General features: G+C 43.1%; 1 protein-coding gene across 1 annotated transcript in view; it reads right to left on the bottom strand.

Moving 5' to 3' along the window:
- Positions 1-14,569, bottom strand: part of LOC116389854 (protein O-mannosyl-transferase TMTC2-like) — a 47,089-nt gene that overhangs the window by 15,408 nt on the left and 17,112 nt on the right. Inside the window, 2 exon segments of the mRNA XM_031858881.1 lie at positions 283-1,117; positions 9,458-10,073. Of these exon segments, the coding sequence (XP_031714741.1) occupies positions 283-1,117; positions 9,458-10,073 (1,451 nt within the window).

Here is a 14,569-nt window from a genome sequence, read left to right on the forward strand (position 1 = left end):
AAATATACGCAAACGTTTCCCAAGCAGAGATGTTAGGATGTATTCAATTGAACAACTGTGTGTTTTGTTGCTTATGAATGTAACATTTCATTTGCAAGAAGAACAATGTGTTGTTTCTTTATTCACAAGTTATACTGTATTGCTTTAAATGGATTTGGTGCTTGACCAAAAAGATAATTTAAAAGATAATTTTGCATGCCAAAATAAGGTCCCATGGTTGTCCCCTTAAAGGGGCGGGACTTTGATACCCATCCCTAATGAGGACTGCCGCCCGTCTCTTACCTTTAGCAGGATTCACACTAATCCCAGACTTGTAGAGATTCTCCTCGTTGCTCCAGTCCCTGTTTCTTTGAACAGTTCTGAGTCCATTCAGCAGCACTAGTCCCGCACAGAGACACAACATGAAGGCCTTGCAGCCTCTAGTCCTCAGTCTGACGTACAAGTTTCTTGCACCAGCAGCAACCAGTAAACAAAAGCCTATACTGGGGATGTACAGTACCCTCTCTGCAATAACAAAACCTACATAAAAGAACAGGTTTGTGGCTGGGAAGAAAGGCAATGAGACGATCCCTAATGATAATAGTACTAGGTTTTCTGTGGGGGGCAGGGACGTCCGTGGAGGGAAGTGGTGGACTCCAGCTGACCCGTTAAGGGTGGTCTTTGGTGGCCCCTGGTCTGTGTTATGGTTTGTGTCAGGGGCATGGTAACCATTCCCATTGGTGATTGATTTCCCATTAGTGACATAGGCTTTCCCATTGGTCTCCTTGGATGTGGAGGTGGGGCCGCGGAGGCCAAACAAACTCAGGAGGACAAATCCACCATAAAAGGCAACAGTGTGAAGGTTCCTCCAGTCGGCCAAGGACCTGACCAAGGGCACAGCGTCCATGGACCAATCGAAACTGAGCTTGTCGGGGCAGAGGAGCAGCCAGGCGTTGGCGACCGGCAGGTGAAGGAACGTTAGTGTTCGAGTGAGAAAATGTGGCGAGTCAGCCGCAGGGTTGTCAGAGTTGGAGAAGTTGGGAGGCTTATTACCCATCCAGTAGAGGCGAGCAGACAGCAGGATCACTCCCCAGGAAGCCAGGACGCCGAGACTCAGCAAAACACTGACGTTCTTTTTCTGCAAAGAGAGGAGAGAGTGAAAAAGTCATGCTAAAGGAAAACACCTAAATCAACATTTTAGTCCAGAAGAGCTCAGTCAAAGCCGCAATGTTTTGTCAGCATTCCAAAGCTATTTCAATAACTGTCACGGTCTTGATGAGAGCTGAATCAGAGCAACAATGGTCCTATTAATGTATTAGGGGTCACTGTCGACAACAAGTTATTAAGAAGGATGTTTCAGTCCTTTGGTATGAGCTTTTAGGGTTTGATTTATAAAGCCACCTTTGAAATAAAGAAAAAGCTTGTAAATGTATGATCCCACTATCCCCTATAGAAAGAGAAACTGTGTAAGGCAATCTCTGGAATGTTTTTGATAGCTTCCTGGGGCATAGACCACACTCACGTACAACTATACAGTTCTTTGAAAAAACTAGCATACTTCTTAAAATCAAAATTCATCATAGCCAGAAACAACACAGCTCGGCTTACATTAAAATAGTGAAACATAACATTCGTGCTGATGAAAGACACAGTGGGATTTGGACAGCTGGGCGCTGTAATGGGTCAGCCACAATGTGACTATTTACATTAAGAAGTAATCATTTTTTAAATGGGATATGTGATGTTCAAACTGGTGGAAGATTCATTATATTGAATTTCACGTTTGGTTTGCCAATAAGCTGTGTGTAAAAAGTGAAGAGCCACATAGAATAGAGAAAGAAATCAACATACTTCCACAAAGATGCGAAGTAAAGATTATTACTACAACTTTCCACATATTAGTAAATCACACTCGCCTCAGTTCTGACCTGGTTGAGGTCAACTTTGAAGTTCATTTCAAGCACGAGGGGATTTCTCTAAGACTTTCCTTGTTGCCTGCCAGGGTTGCAGTGAGTGTGACTGCTAATCAGCTTAACACTTCTTGTGTTGGTATGTACTGTAGATGCTGTTTGCATCTCATAAGAGCATTAATTCTGCAGCATGATCACTATTAGGTCCTCTATCACGCAACACCTTTAAACCAACTGGCACACGCAACCGGTTGTCACGGTGGCCTAAACTGAATGTTGTTAAACTCCTGATGGTGTTGATACATACTTGGAAGGAAACATAGAGAACCTTTGGTTGGTGACGCTTCAGGAAAATCAGTCTTTGATGCATAAATTGAGATACAGTTGTGCGATCACATCCTTGACTTTTGATCAGTGGTCTTGTTGAATTACATTCATCGTTGACGGTCGGGAGGGAAATGTCTTTCCTTAACTTTAAACTAAAATGTCATTCAGGCTTATTGACAGAGACAGGCGGCCGCAGTCCTGACTAAAAAAGCGACATAACATCAAGAGTGATGAGCACAGAGATGCTGCTTACTTCCTATCTTCTGAGCCCACTTATTTTTTTCAGAGCAATATGAACTGTATTTGAACCTGCACAGGGGGGAATTAGATGTGTGTGTGCACATGCACAAGTGCATACTTTCATAATTGAATTGCTGTTCATACTGTTTGGTATGAAAGTGCAGCACAGGAGGATATAAGTAGTCTGTCGTTGTATTGGCTTTGATGTCCTCCAATGTCTTCTATAACTCAAAGTTTGATCCAGTGTAGCCCGACTTTTCTTTTTATCTCCTAATTGAGTTTACTCTACTACAGTAATAATTTACGCTCTCTGTATAATCCGCGCTGAATGAATTGCACAATAGGCAGATAATAGCTGCACAGAGCACAAAGAACAAGCTTTCATTTGTCTCATTAATACACTTTTGAGAGAAAATACTCCCTCTCGTACAATGAGCATGCTGGAGTAAGGCCGTGCCCACTTTCAGGAACCATGATGGAAAACAACAAGTTAACCATAACAAACCCATGTTAGGATTAGAAGAGGTTTAGCATTGATTCCCGTGACCGACTGGCTCCAGCTGATTCCTGCATATCTCACATGGAAAAAGCATGTTCCCTCATGAGGTTAGCCGAGGGAGGCAGTGTAGACACAGCTAGTCACAGAAAGCCACTTGTCGATAGAGAGATGGAATAGGGCCAGTTCCAGGAGTTCAACATTTCGGATGAGCGGTGGGAAAGTGAGAGTGGAAAAAAAATTGGATATTGATTTGCATACTGAAAGGCAGTAAAGAAAGGATAAGAGAGAGTGCTTCTTACACAACGGGGGGGCTTATTGATGGATAGCCCACATTGCCTATCAAGGGAGGAAACTGTCTGAGAAATCCAACTCTGCTTGGCATCAGAAGATGAGCCAATTGCAGCAAGAGAGTCATTTGTGGTATTTAGGTGAATGAGCTTCATTTTACCCCTCACTGCCTTGTCTATTTCTAAATCGCTCCTGAACTGACTTCCCGATCGATCACACAACTCTCACCTGCAAGCATGCGAGGAAGGAGGCTGGATCTGCTTTTGAAGGATGAATGACCATGAATTCACAAACTCAGCAGTGAATAACTGTAGATTGTCTGGCCAACTTGACACACCAATCCCTTGTGTGATTTTTAGAAGCAACACATTGATGAACCAGGACTGAAGTGAAAGGATTGCTGGTTCAGTAGTCTTCTGTTGTCGGTTGAAAATCGATCTTCAATAACCCAACAACTGAATAATTCCATACTAAACTACACCCTATAATTGCTGCAAAAAGTCCTTTAACCTCTCTTCTGAACTGTTGATTCATTGACTTTCCAAACAATTCCAGCTTACATTGTCATTTTATGGTCGGAGGATTATTGGCAGGGCACTATTCTGACTAATACAGCTCTTAAAATTAACTGGCTTTGTGATTTAAAACTAAAATAATATTGTCTACATAAATCATAAAATGGGCACGTACAGCTCTCACAGGTATCTATGAATCTGCTCTTGTTATCAAGTTTGAAAACAAACTAAACTCTAGAATCTAGATATTTCTTGGACCTCTCTCCTGGTGCACTCTCTGACTCCTGGCAGGAGAAGCACAGGTGGAACTAATCACATTAACGATGACCCTGCTCTGTGGAGCTAATTAAGGTTACGAGTCACACCTGTGTTTGACAAGCCAGACTTCTACAACAAGGGAGGACTATTCTGCTCCTGCATCTCCTTGTAAGTAAAAAGAAAAATCTGACAAATTCATGATAGCCACTTCCTTCTTTTTTTTACACCAGCCAAATATGATCAGGAAGATTTTTTGGCTTCAACAAGAGAACATAAAATAAGTCAAATTTAAGGATTTCTATATTATATTTCCTTATTTGTGGCCATTGTAACTATGGCATGTGCTAAAACAAAGTCTGGCAAAAAATGTATTATATGGCAAGTTGTCCCGGACTGAAATCTAAACGCAGTTAGCCACAATAGCTAATTCCAAGGGGGTACTTTCTGTATGTACTTTCAGGTTGTTTCTAATTTGACTGATTTCAGCTTTACTGTAACTTAAATCCCTGGGAACATGTTTTTGTTATGATTGATTTGCCTTCATGTGATCTGTGTGTGTCCATAGAGGACGGCTGGCATAATCCCCAGCCAACTGTCAAACGCAACATCCCGCTCGCTCCAAGCCTTTGAACCTTCCACATATCTCCTCCACTTTGGATCCTCATTTGGAAATTCAGCGTCCATTTCTGTGTTTTTCCCCCTACTACTTTTTATTCCACTTTCAGTTTATTATCCACTTTTTTTTCCTGAATTGACCCATCTCTCGTTCTCTCCGTCGCTCTCTTTCCGCACATAAACACACCGTATTAAGCTCCCAAGCCTTCATCTTTTAACGGTGCCATTCATTATTAGCTCTCGTTTTATTAATCCCAGAAGTGTGTGGTCCGCCTGTTGACACTGTAGCGTGCAGAGTGTTTAAAACACGCCTGAAGAAACAGCAGGATACGGCTGAGTTCATACGCGCACTGTTAAAAGCTGCTGTGGACTGACGCAGGACAGCAGGGGATCAATCTTCCGGACTTTTCTTGTTAAAGTCATGTCCAATTCGAACCTCCCGTAACTCTTTCCAGCACACAGGGCTGATCATGCATGGGCTTTCACCCACTTGTTCAAGAAATTTAGATCAAGATCTTGTTATGCTCCACAATCTATTTTGAAAATGTTAAGATTTCTTGTATTTCCAAAATATAGATAAAACTAAACAACAACTATCATGCCAACCATAAAGTCTAATTCCCTACGCTACTTATTACAACTAAAAGATTATTTAAATATTAAAAGGTGTATTTTTCTTGCGTTCAAGTTGAGGTGGGGGCCACATCCCCCTACTGTGGAGCAATTCTTTCTCACTGACATGTGCATGGAAAGGCCTTCAAAGTGCTGGACACCCCGTGTTTGCACAGCACACATCCAGCCGTGCTCATATTTGATGCATTACCAGTGACGTGTTAAATTGGGATGAAAGGTACAATGAGGCATGCATCCAGTTCTTTTTCCAACTCTCTAATGTGTACCGGATTCTGCTGACTTGGCGCAACTCACCAGAGTCATCAGACAGCAGCATTGGCTGGCATTGAGAGGGCTGACTTTGATAGAGTGACCTAATTACCCCATTAGTTCTATCCATGAAAGCCCAGCTGCTGCTGGCAGAGGGAACTGTAATGAGACGGGTCACAGGTTAAAGCCTTCGCGTGCTGTCCACCAAGACAGTTGATGAAAGCGGAGGGCGCTGGTGGTGTTAACTTGACATTTAAAGAGCTTCCTTGTTTGACTAATTTAGCGACATCACTGTGTAAGGGGTTGCACGACGACATGAGGATCCTTGATGATCTTGATCAAATGTCATACAGCTTTGTTCGTTTTGTTGTAATTACTAATTTGTGCTATTGAGGATAATTATCTTAAAATACCGTTCCAGGTTCAACAATACCACGGGTCTCATGCAAGAACCACTTGCACAAACAGATCAAGTCCATTTACACTTCAAAGTCTTGTGTCCGGATCCACATATGCGTCACCAGTGGCTAAGATCACAAACCCGATTTTTGTCTTGGTGTCAGTGTTGGCAAGTTTTTGCATTTATAATAGTTTGTGTAAGATATGTTTAGGATAAGAAATAAGACAATGCTCTTGCCAAAAAGTCTGACCATTCCCTATTTCCCAAGATAAATAAAGAGCATGCAGCAGAACGTGCAACAGAGGGCATCATTTCACAGCTGAATGCTTTTGCTTCGAGATAATTGGGACAACATCCCTCAAACAGTCAGCTGGTTACGCTGAACTTAATTTTGCGAGGCTGCAGCGCTCATTGAGGCAAACGGGGAGGAGGAGTAGGCACCACTTTAAGAACACAATAAAATCCCTCTAATGCCCATGTGCCTCAAGTCAAATGGAAATCTAAAAAGTGTGGCGTATGGAGGATTATTTGAGGAACTATGTTCCACACCTTTTGATTTAGTGCTTTCAACACAGGGTCTAATCACTGGCCTTTGTTATTCTGTCAAGTAAATGCTTGAAATCCTTGCTCAACATTAAAACAAACATCTTTCAATGAAATCAATCTTGCCTGCCAAAGTTTCACAGTTTACCTCGGGCTTAGCAGAGAGATGTGACCCTCCCTAATACCAACAAAAGCAAACTATTTCCCTGGACCTGTCTGAAGCCTGGAGCCTCATTCATCAACCTGTTTGTTTTAGCCACTGACAAACTGGAGTGGAAAAGAACAATGTTCTTATGATCCTGGCATGCGAGACTCATTCTGCCTTCTCAATAGGCTGCAGTGCTAACGCCACACCTTTCTTTGTCTCCATCCAACACTCCCTCCGCTCTACCTCGTCTCATTTCAAATCTCATCTCAGTCTGATTAGGGAGTTAATAGGATGAGAAATGGAGTGCCGGCCAAAGCGAAGCGCATCTGTCTCCTGCTCTCTCCACAGCAGCTGATTTACATTTCCTTATTGTGTGTGGCTGCTGTGAGGCAGCGGTCAGATAACGTGATGTTCCAATCTTTTGCTTCATTGTGGAAGAAATGGGACATTTTTTTTTTATTTAAATAGAAAATAGCACGTGCTGCATTGTTCTCCAGCGAGAATGTTTTCAACCTCTCCGTCTTACCATCAAATTCAATGGCTGGCTACTGACAGTGTGCTTCAGTGGCAGATGGTGATACAGCAGACGCCATGGTCGTCCATTCCCAAAGTGCTTTTAGGGCACAGTAGGCGACAAAGACCCAAGACCAGATAAAGGACAGGAAGTGAGGGCATAATTTCCCTCTCCTTCTCTTATTCTCTCTCCCTCTGCCTTTTGTGTTCCCATGCGTCCTTTAGACGTCAGGCTCATAATCGAGGAAAAGATTGCCCCCGTTGCTGGCCCCCAGCACATAACGAGCTCCCTGCCAAGATAGCTGTGACCGGGGCAATAGAGGAGGGCATTGCCAGAGTGATAAACGAGCCAGATGTGCTGGAGGCAGCAGTGGGGCGCTGGGGGATTGGCACCGGGACCTGACAGGCTGGCACAGGGATGTCAGCCAGGCCTATTGTGTCTGGACAGAGAGGCGGAGGCTGCTGCTGATATCTCTGCTCTCCTGTGTTCTCCTGTGTGATAAACACACAGGGAAATGGGATTTTTCATAATGGCTTCTGACGAGCACTGAGGGTGATGAAATCTTTTAGACCGTAATGCAACAGACTGGAAAAAAGTGCTGGATGTCTCTCAGGTTGGGCTCGGTCTCGACTCTCTTTTTTTATACAGGGCCAGACCAAAACAATGTAAATGCCTTATGATACAATAAAATCCTGAAAAATACTACATTTTAAGAGGGTTTGACATTTTAGTCAATTTTGATTTTTTTCAATATTTCTTTGTTTTTTATAATTTAAATTGAGATGCTGTCTAAGACATGGGCAATTAAACCCCACTGTCTCATCTGTGGGTCAGCCAGTACAACTCAATCATATCTGACATCTTGATCTTCAGTTGCACAGTTGAGAACTGGTGCTCCTCCTCTGGCTATTGACTTTGGCAGATTAAAAAACATTCAGGAGGAAAGAGATTGATTGAGAAGTGGAAAATAGGTCCCATTTTCTTTTGTACTCTACATTCTCCCTCTTTCTGGCAATCCAGATCAAATATTTGTCTGCTTCATCATCTGCAAAAGAGTTGCATACTTTTAGTGTGCTGCAAAAATATACACAACATGATTGAGCAGATCTAATAAATGACTGGGTACAATTTGGAAGACAGGTGTTGTTTTGGATGGTCTTGCAGTTGTGAAAGCACACACACACACACACACACACACACTCATATGCGTGAGTCACTTATGCCTAGCACAGAGAAGAGAAAACATAACTCCCTCTTTCTCCCCTCCCTGAGCACTCTGGCCCACTCACTAATAACAGTTGTGAGTTATCATTCTACCAGAAACAGGAGAAGCTGCCCAACAGGTACGGTAAAGCCTTACACAGTTGAAGGTAGAACGTGTTTTCATTTAGAGGCTGGCTGTGCAAATAAGATTGGGTAAGTCTGTTCTGGGCTGTAGTTTGCATGCACCAGAAAAGTTCCATAGGACATTTGTGATGAGCTATGCAAGGTTACGTCACAAACCTGGCTATAAAAAAAGGTATTTATAGATTATATATAAAAAGACTCCCATGCACACACACACACACACCATTGAGAGCCAGACTGTCCTTGCTCAGTAAACCCAAGGGGACTTTTTATTACGCTAGTTATGCATTTTACGAGGGCCATCATGTTGGCTGAGGAGCAGTTTCTCTAATCAAATGTAGACTGCCTATGAGAGGAGCGTTTCCAGTCAAACACTGATCCCCATAACCAGATGAGCCACTGCGTCAAGGTTGTCCTCCTCAGACAACTTGAGTTTGACGGGGAAGAAGAATAGTGTGTGTGTACATTGTTTGTGCAGCTAGGACGTGTTATTGTTTTTCTGCACCTACCTTTTGTCACCTTATACTGAACAAAAAAACCAACTCGTCCTGAAAATAGCTTTTCCTGTGCTACTGCTCTTTTTTTTTTTTTTTCCTTGAAACAAACATAATAAGGCTGAGACCCTCATCTAAATTCCGTTGCATTAATGTGCATCTATTTACTGCAGCAAGCTGAAGTTGGTGGCAGCGTTGCGAGGAAGTGGAAAACTTCCCCTGTGCACATAGTTCCTTCCTGTTTAGCAGATGACAAATGACAATGGCTTACTTTTCATTCACCAACTGTGCGGTTCGCATTGGCAAACAGCTTTCCTAATTACACTGCTAATGAAAAGCAAACAGCATGCACACACACAACTTAATCCACCATACAGGAACCACAACAGCTGGCTGGATGAGGAATGCCTCTGGGGGAATGAAGAGGAAACTGGTGGAGACAGCAAGAGCCGGTGAACATGCCGGCCCCTGTGGCATGCATGGCGTGCATTAATTTACCTTTCCTAGCAGGAGGAGAAGCGCCTGGCGCAACCGGAGTCTCTGGAACACGAAGAGGTCGTACACAACCGACACGGCCAGCACCGTCACCCCCTGCTCCTTCCACAGCATGCTGGCTGCCGCACACCACAGGCTGCCCAGCATCCAGCCCCAGCACCAGCTGACTGAGCTGCCGCCACATCGCCTGGTCGGAAAAGTCCCACGTGGGTCCCTGCGAAGTCCACAGTGCCTCGCATAGCAGAGGAGAGACAGCAAAAAGAACAGTGCGGCGCCAACGTCCGCCCTCCCAACCACACCAGCGACCGCTTCAGTGTGAACCGGGTGAGAGGCAAAAAGTAGGCCGGCCAGCAGGCTCCACAGTCCTCCGCCGAGAAGCGGGCGACTGAAGGCCGTGAAGAGGGCGGTGACCAGCCCGTGCAGCACCACGTTCAGCAGGTGGTAGCCCCAGGGACGCAGGGCATGCAGGGTGTAGTTGAGGCGGAAGGAGAGGGTGCAGAGCGGACGGTAGGACTTGTGGCTGCCGCTGTGAGTGAGCAGGGTGCCCCAAAAGTCGTCAGACAGGATGTTGGTCCACGGAGTCTCAGGAAGAAGGTCCTGGTTGGTCTTAATGGCTCGGCTAAAGGAGCAGAAAAATAGAATCTTAACCATAAAGTTCATGAAATAATATCTTCAATGTGATACATAATGAATGGCTGTATTTCTTTATTTTTTATGTTGGATCGTTTTTAGAAAAGTAAAGCTGTGGGCCAAAAAAACAAAACCATGAAATGAAAATTGGTTTGGGAAAGTTGGGTTTTAAGGTCACCACAATTGAAGTATTTTATATAGAGATATATATATATATATATATATACATTTTTTTTTTTTATTGGACACACACAGTATGTACAGCATGGCCTCATATGGAATAATATGTTTTCCACATTGCTGATGATCCAGTCATGAGTGAAATTTAATAGACAAATGCAATGAGGACACCAAATGCTCATGAATGACATTTCAGCTTTAATTTTGAAATGCTACATCAGAATGTCCTGGTTCTCTCTGAGTGACACCTTGAGGTGGTCTGCTATTAACCTGAAATGAAATTATTTTGTAACTATGCACCGTTTCCTCTCAAATCAAATCTGAAATTAGACAAAGTTGTAATTGTAAAATGTAATAAACGGGCCACAGAGTGTGTGATTAAATGCACAGACGTGTGCATTGTTGCTCTCTCTCACACTCGCAGCATGCACATATGTCACAGGTACCTCCGCACACACACACACACACACACACACACACTCAGGTGGTTTCACACCCCGAGGCTGCTGTGGATTCTCATAATTAGGGGATCATTACTGGGGACACAAGCTCGTTCGTGTACACTCACAGGCTGCAACAAATGAGCTTCACCACATGGAGAGTGATGGATGGCAGCTACAACAACTCAGAGTCGGGTGGGAGAATCCCCCCACAAGATCCAGTATTATAAATACAATGGAAGATAAAGCTGGCATAAATATTACACACCGACGGAAAATTTTTTTTTAAAATAATATAGTAACTTGATGTAAAAAGGTTAAAGGGCTTCATAAAAACGACACTCAGCTGTAGACAATGTCACCTAATGAGGACCAAGCATACTCAGGTACTGGAGCAACAAAGAAGAAAGAAAAAGTTATTTCAAACCACCTTCCAGTGAGAGGAAAACTGAATCATTATAAAAGCCAACAATAAAAGGTTTCCAAGATTTGATCACACTGGCCTAAAGGCAATCTTCTGTTCTCAGGGCTTGATTACCATCAGTGTTGTATCTGTTCTCGTGCACGGCGCACCAGAGAGGGAAAAGACAGCGACACGGGGCCAGCCGAGGACTTCCTTTGTCTAGAGATTGCAACTTAGTGCTGAGTGCATAAAGAAGAGGGAGGGAGAGATCGAGCTGCCAGCCTGTACCCAGCATGAGAGCAGCAAAGGTAGAAAGGGAAAGACTGCCACCGCGGAAAAAATATGAATCAGACGAATCTGGTGTTAAAGCGAGAATTGCTCAATGTGTTAATCCAAATCTAAATGTAATTTCCTTCAACAGCCCTGTCATCACATGAGCTGTAGTAAATTCCCTCATTTCCCAGGATTGTTCTTTGAAAGTGTGCTTCTCAGGCTCTGAGTTGCAACAAGCCAAAGGGGAACTCTCCCTCGTCTGATATTTCTAAGGAACCGATGCATTACATCATCCAGTTTTTTTCCTGTAATTTCACAGTGAGCTATTATTCACAAAACGTTTTACAGTCCCAGTACAGTGCGGAGTATGATATGACGACGGGGGGACTCGGGATACAAGAGCAATACACATATATTGAAATGTAAAGATGATCAACATTGAACGTTTTATTAATGCCGTATTTACAATAATGTCCTGAGAGACTACAGCAGTCTGGCATTACAACACAGACTCAGCCTTAAAAATGCACATGAAACATTTTGATTCATTACTGAAGCAGAATAACCAGCAAAATCTGCATTTGTGGCCATGTTTTTCCCACTTTCCAGTGTCCCCCGAGGCAATAACGGCACACTATCAAATCCACACATGGCTAGATTCACCCTCACCCGGCTCCCTCGCGTCCCCTGGTATGCCTTGGATCTCAATGCTCTCTGGTAATAAATAATTCAAATATTCAAATCAGCGCCAGCCACTCATCTCCCTCCCTGTTCCTGCCCGGCACTGGAAGATGAAAAGAAAGCATCGGCCATGAGGGGAATGGGTTGAAAGTACTGGTTGTTTGTGTGTGTGTTCCATTGTGGCTATAAGGGCTGAAGAAATAAATGGCGACATGCATGGAGCCTGTCTTTGTGTTTGTGAGTGTGTGCACATGCGTGTGTGACAGTAGAGCCTGTGCTGACGGCTTCATTGAGACCCGTCGCTGCAGCGGTGCAGATAAAGTGGTCTCCCGTAGTGATTGCTCTTACAGAGGGGGGTCTTTTGTATTCAGCCACCGTATGTGGGGCAGGCAGGCAGGCTGCGGGGCACTCTATTCACAATCCTCAAAGTACAGGACGGGTTAGGTCTTTTCAATTTTCTTCTTTTATTTTTCTGTGGCGGGGGAGGTAAAATCGGGACGGATTTCCATCAGGGTCTGAAAAGAGAGATTTTTTTTTTAGGACCATTTGTAAGAGGGTGAGGTCTTCTTTCACCTGTCCACTGCTTTTAGTGACGAGAAAATTGGCTGTCTTTCAGTGTTTGGCTATGTTTCTTTTCAAAATGCAAATGAAGCACTCCACCACCTCCCCAACAGTGATCTCACCACCAGCGATTTGCTTTTTCAAGTGCCGTGGCTGCCTACAGGCACACACTAGGCCTCTTGTTGGAACCTACGGTCCCTAAATATACATTGAACGTTCAAAATATAAGGGACCGACTGACATTTTCTCCGACCTGATTTAGATGAAGTGAAAGCCATTATTCATTATTATAACACATCAGTCATAAAGGAGATTATTTTAGAGATAACTACATGATTTAGGGTGGATCGGAAATGATTGCATCTCCCAAAAATACAGCTAAGGTGGAGCAGAATCTACGGACAGATATTCCATGTCTTTGTGCCGTAGCTATAAAAAGATCTGTCGGGATAATATCCTAATTCAATATTTACAGTTTCTATGCTTAGCACAAGGGAATAAAGTGTACAGGGTTATGGGTTAAGTATTTTCACCAACATTAACTGTTGGTCAGATCATCAGAAGGTGTATGTATCAGTGGCTACTTCTGGTAAAATAGGTGTCTTCAGAGTTTCCTTGCTGAAAATCTTCTTAATATTTAAAGGTGAACATAGTGGAGTTTTCTTGCACACAAAGTAATGTTTACTTTAAGTATTTCTCACCAAAATGCATCAGAGAGATCTAACAAATGTGAGTGCATCTTACATTTACAAAGTCAATTTTAAACATTTGCATTTTTTTCCGATATTTGCTGCCACAATTCTTTGCGCGTCTTTGCCACCAACCGACAAGAAAAGTGAGAAAAAAGGAATGTGTCTTACATCGCCCACATTTTTGGAACAAGCTACTTGTGGTGAAAAAAAGCCCCATGGCACGTTTTTTAATTAAATAAAGAGTACATTCACAGAGCTACATCAATATACAGTATGTCTCTACACAACTGACCACATACAGGCTGAACTATTTAAGCATACAGTAATGTAAGCTATTCTAAACAACTACTCCCAAATAATATCAATATTTATTATGGAAATTCAATTAGACTGCATCCTATAAAAATAGTTGTTTTTGTAATTGCATCTGTGTTAAGTTCAGTTTACAGATTTCTGATAAGTTTATGCACAAACACACACTAAAGTACATTACTCTCTGTGGTCAGCCTCAACAAACCCACCTTTAGTTTAAATAGTTTTGTGCACCAATAGAACAGCAATACTAACTAACTGCATCAGAAAACACTGCACTTGAGTCTGTTTTAAATATTTGGGCTCTGGTCCAGCCTGTCTGTCTGCTGCATGTGCACCGCTCTAATAAACATCTGCAGTATAAACTGCCATCGCCTAACGTAATCAGGACTGGCTGAATTGCACCCTTTAGTAGCAGAGTGCATCCTCCGGCTCCCTGACAGCAGTAATGAGATGGATTAGCCAATCATCCTAAAAACAGCGCTACTAATGGATACTGAGCTGGACATTATTTCAGGGATATCATCACCTCTTTGTTCGTTTTTTTTCCCCCCTGTTGACATTACTTCTTTCTTTCTAGCCACCAACTTCCACGCCTCCATCCATTATTTTATCTTAATTTCTAATATCTAAGAAGTTAATATCATTTCATCAATCCATTTTCCCTCCCTAATTTATTACCGTTACTTTCTTCCTTTCTGCGCCTTTATCCTTTTAATCTCTACTCTCCCTTAAGGATGTAACTCATGTGAACAGGTCTGCTGTGGTACCAACGTTCTTTTCATGGCCCCTTGTCTGTCTAAAGATCTATTCAATTTCCACCTCGCTACTGACCAAGAGCGCTAATGAAGCACACAGAGCGGCAGACAGTCGTATTCACACAATGTTAATCTTGGGCTGGCGCGCCTGCTGAAGTAAACACTTCACTGATGCTGCTGGCTTT

This window comes from Anarrhichthys ocellatus, unplaced genomic scaffold (genome assembly GCF_004355925.1).
Source record: "Anarrhichthys ocellatus isolate YVR2014 unplaced genomic scaffold, GSC_Weel_1.0 scaffold21, whole genome shotgun sequence".
In the NCBI taxonomy this organism is placed as follows: domain Eukaryota; kingdom Metazoa; phylum Chordata; class Actinopteri; order Perciformes; family Anarhichadidae; genus Anarrhichthys; species Anarrhichthys ocellatus.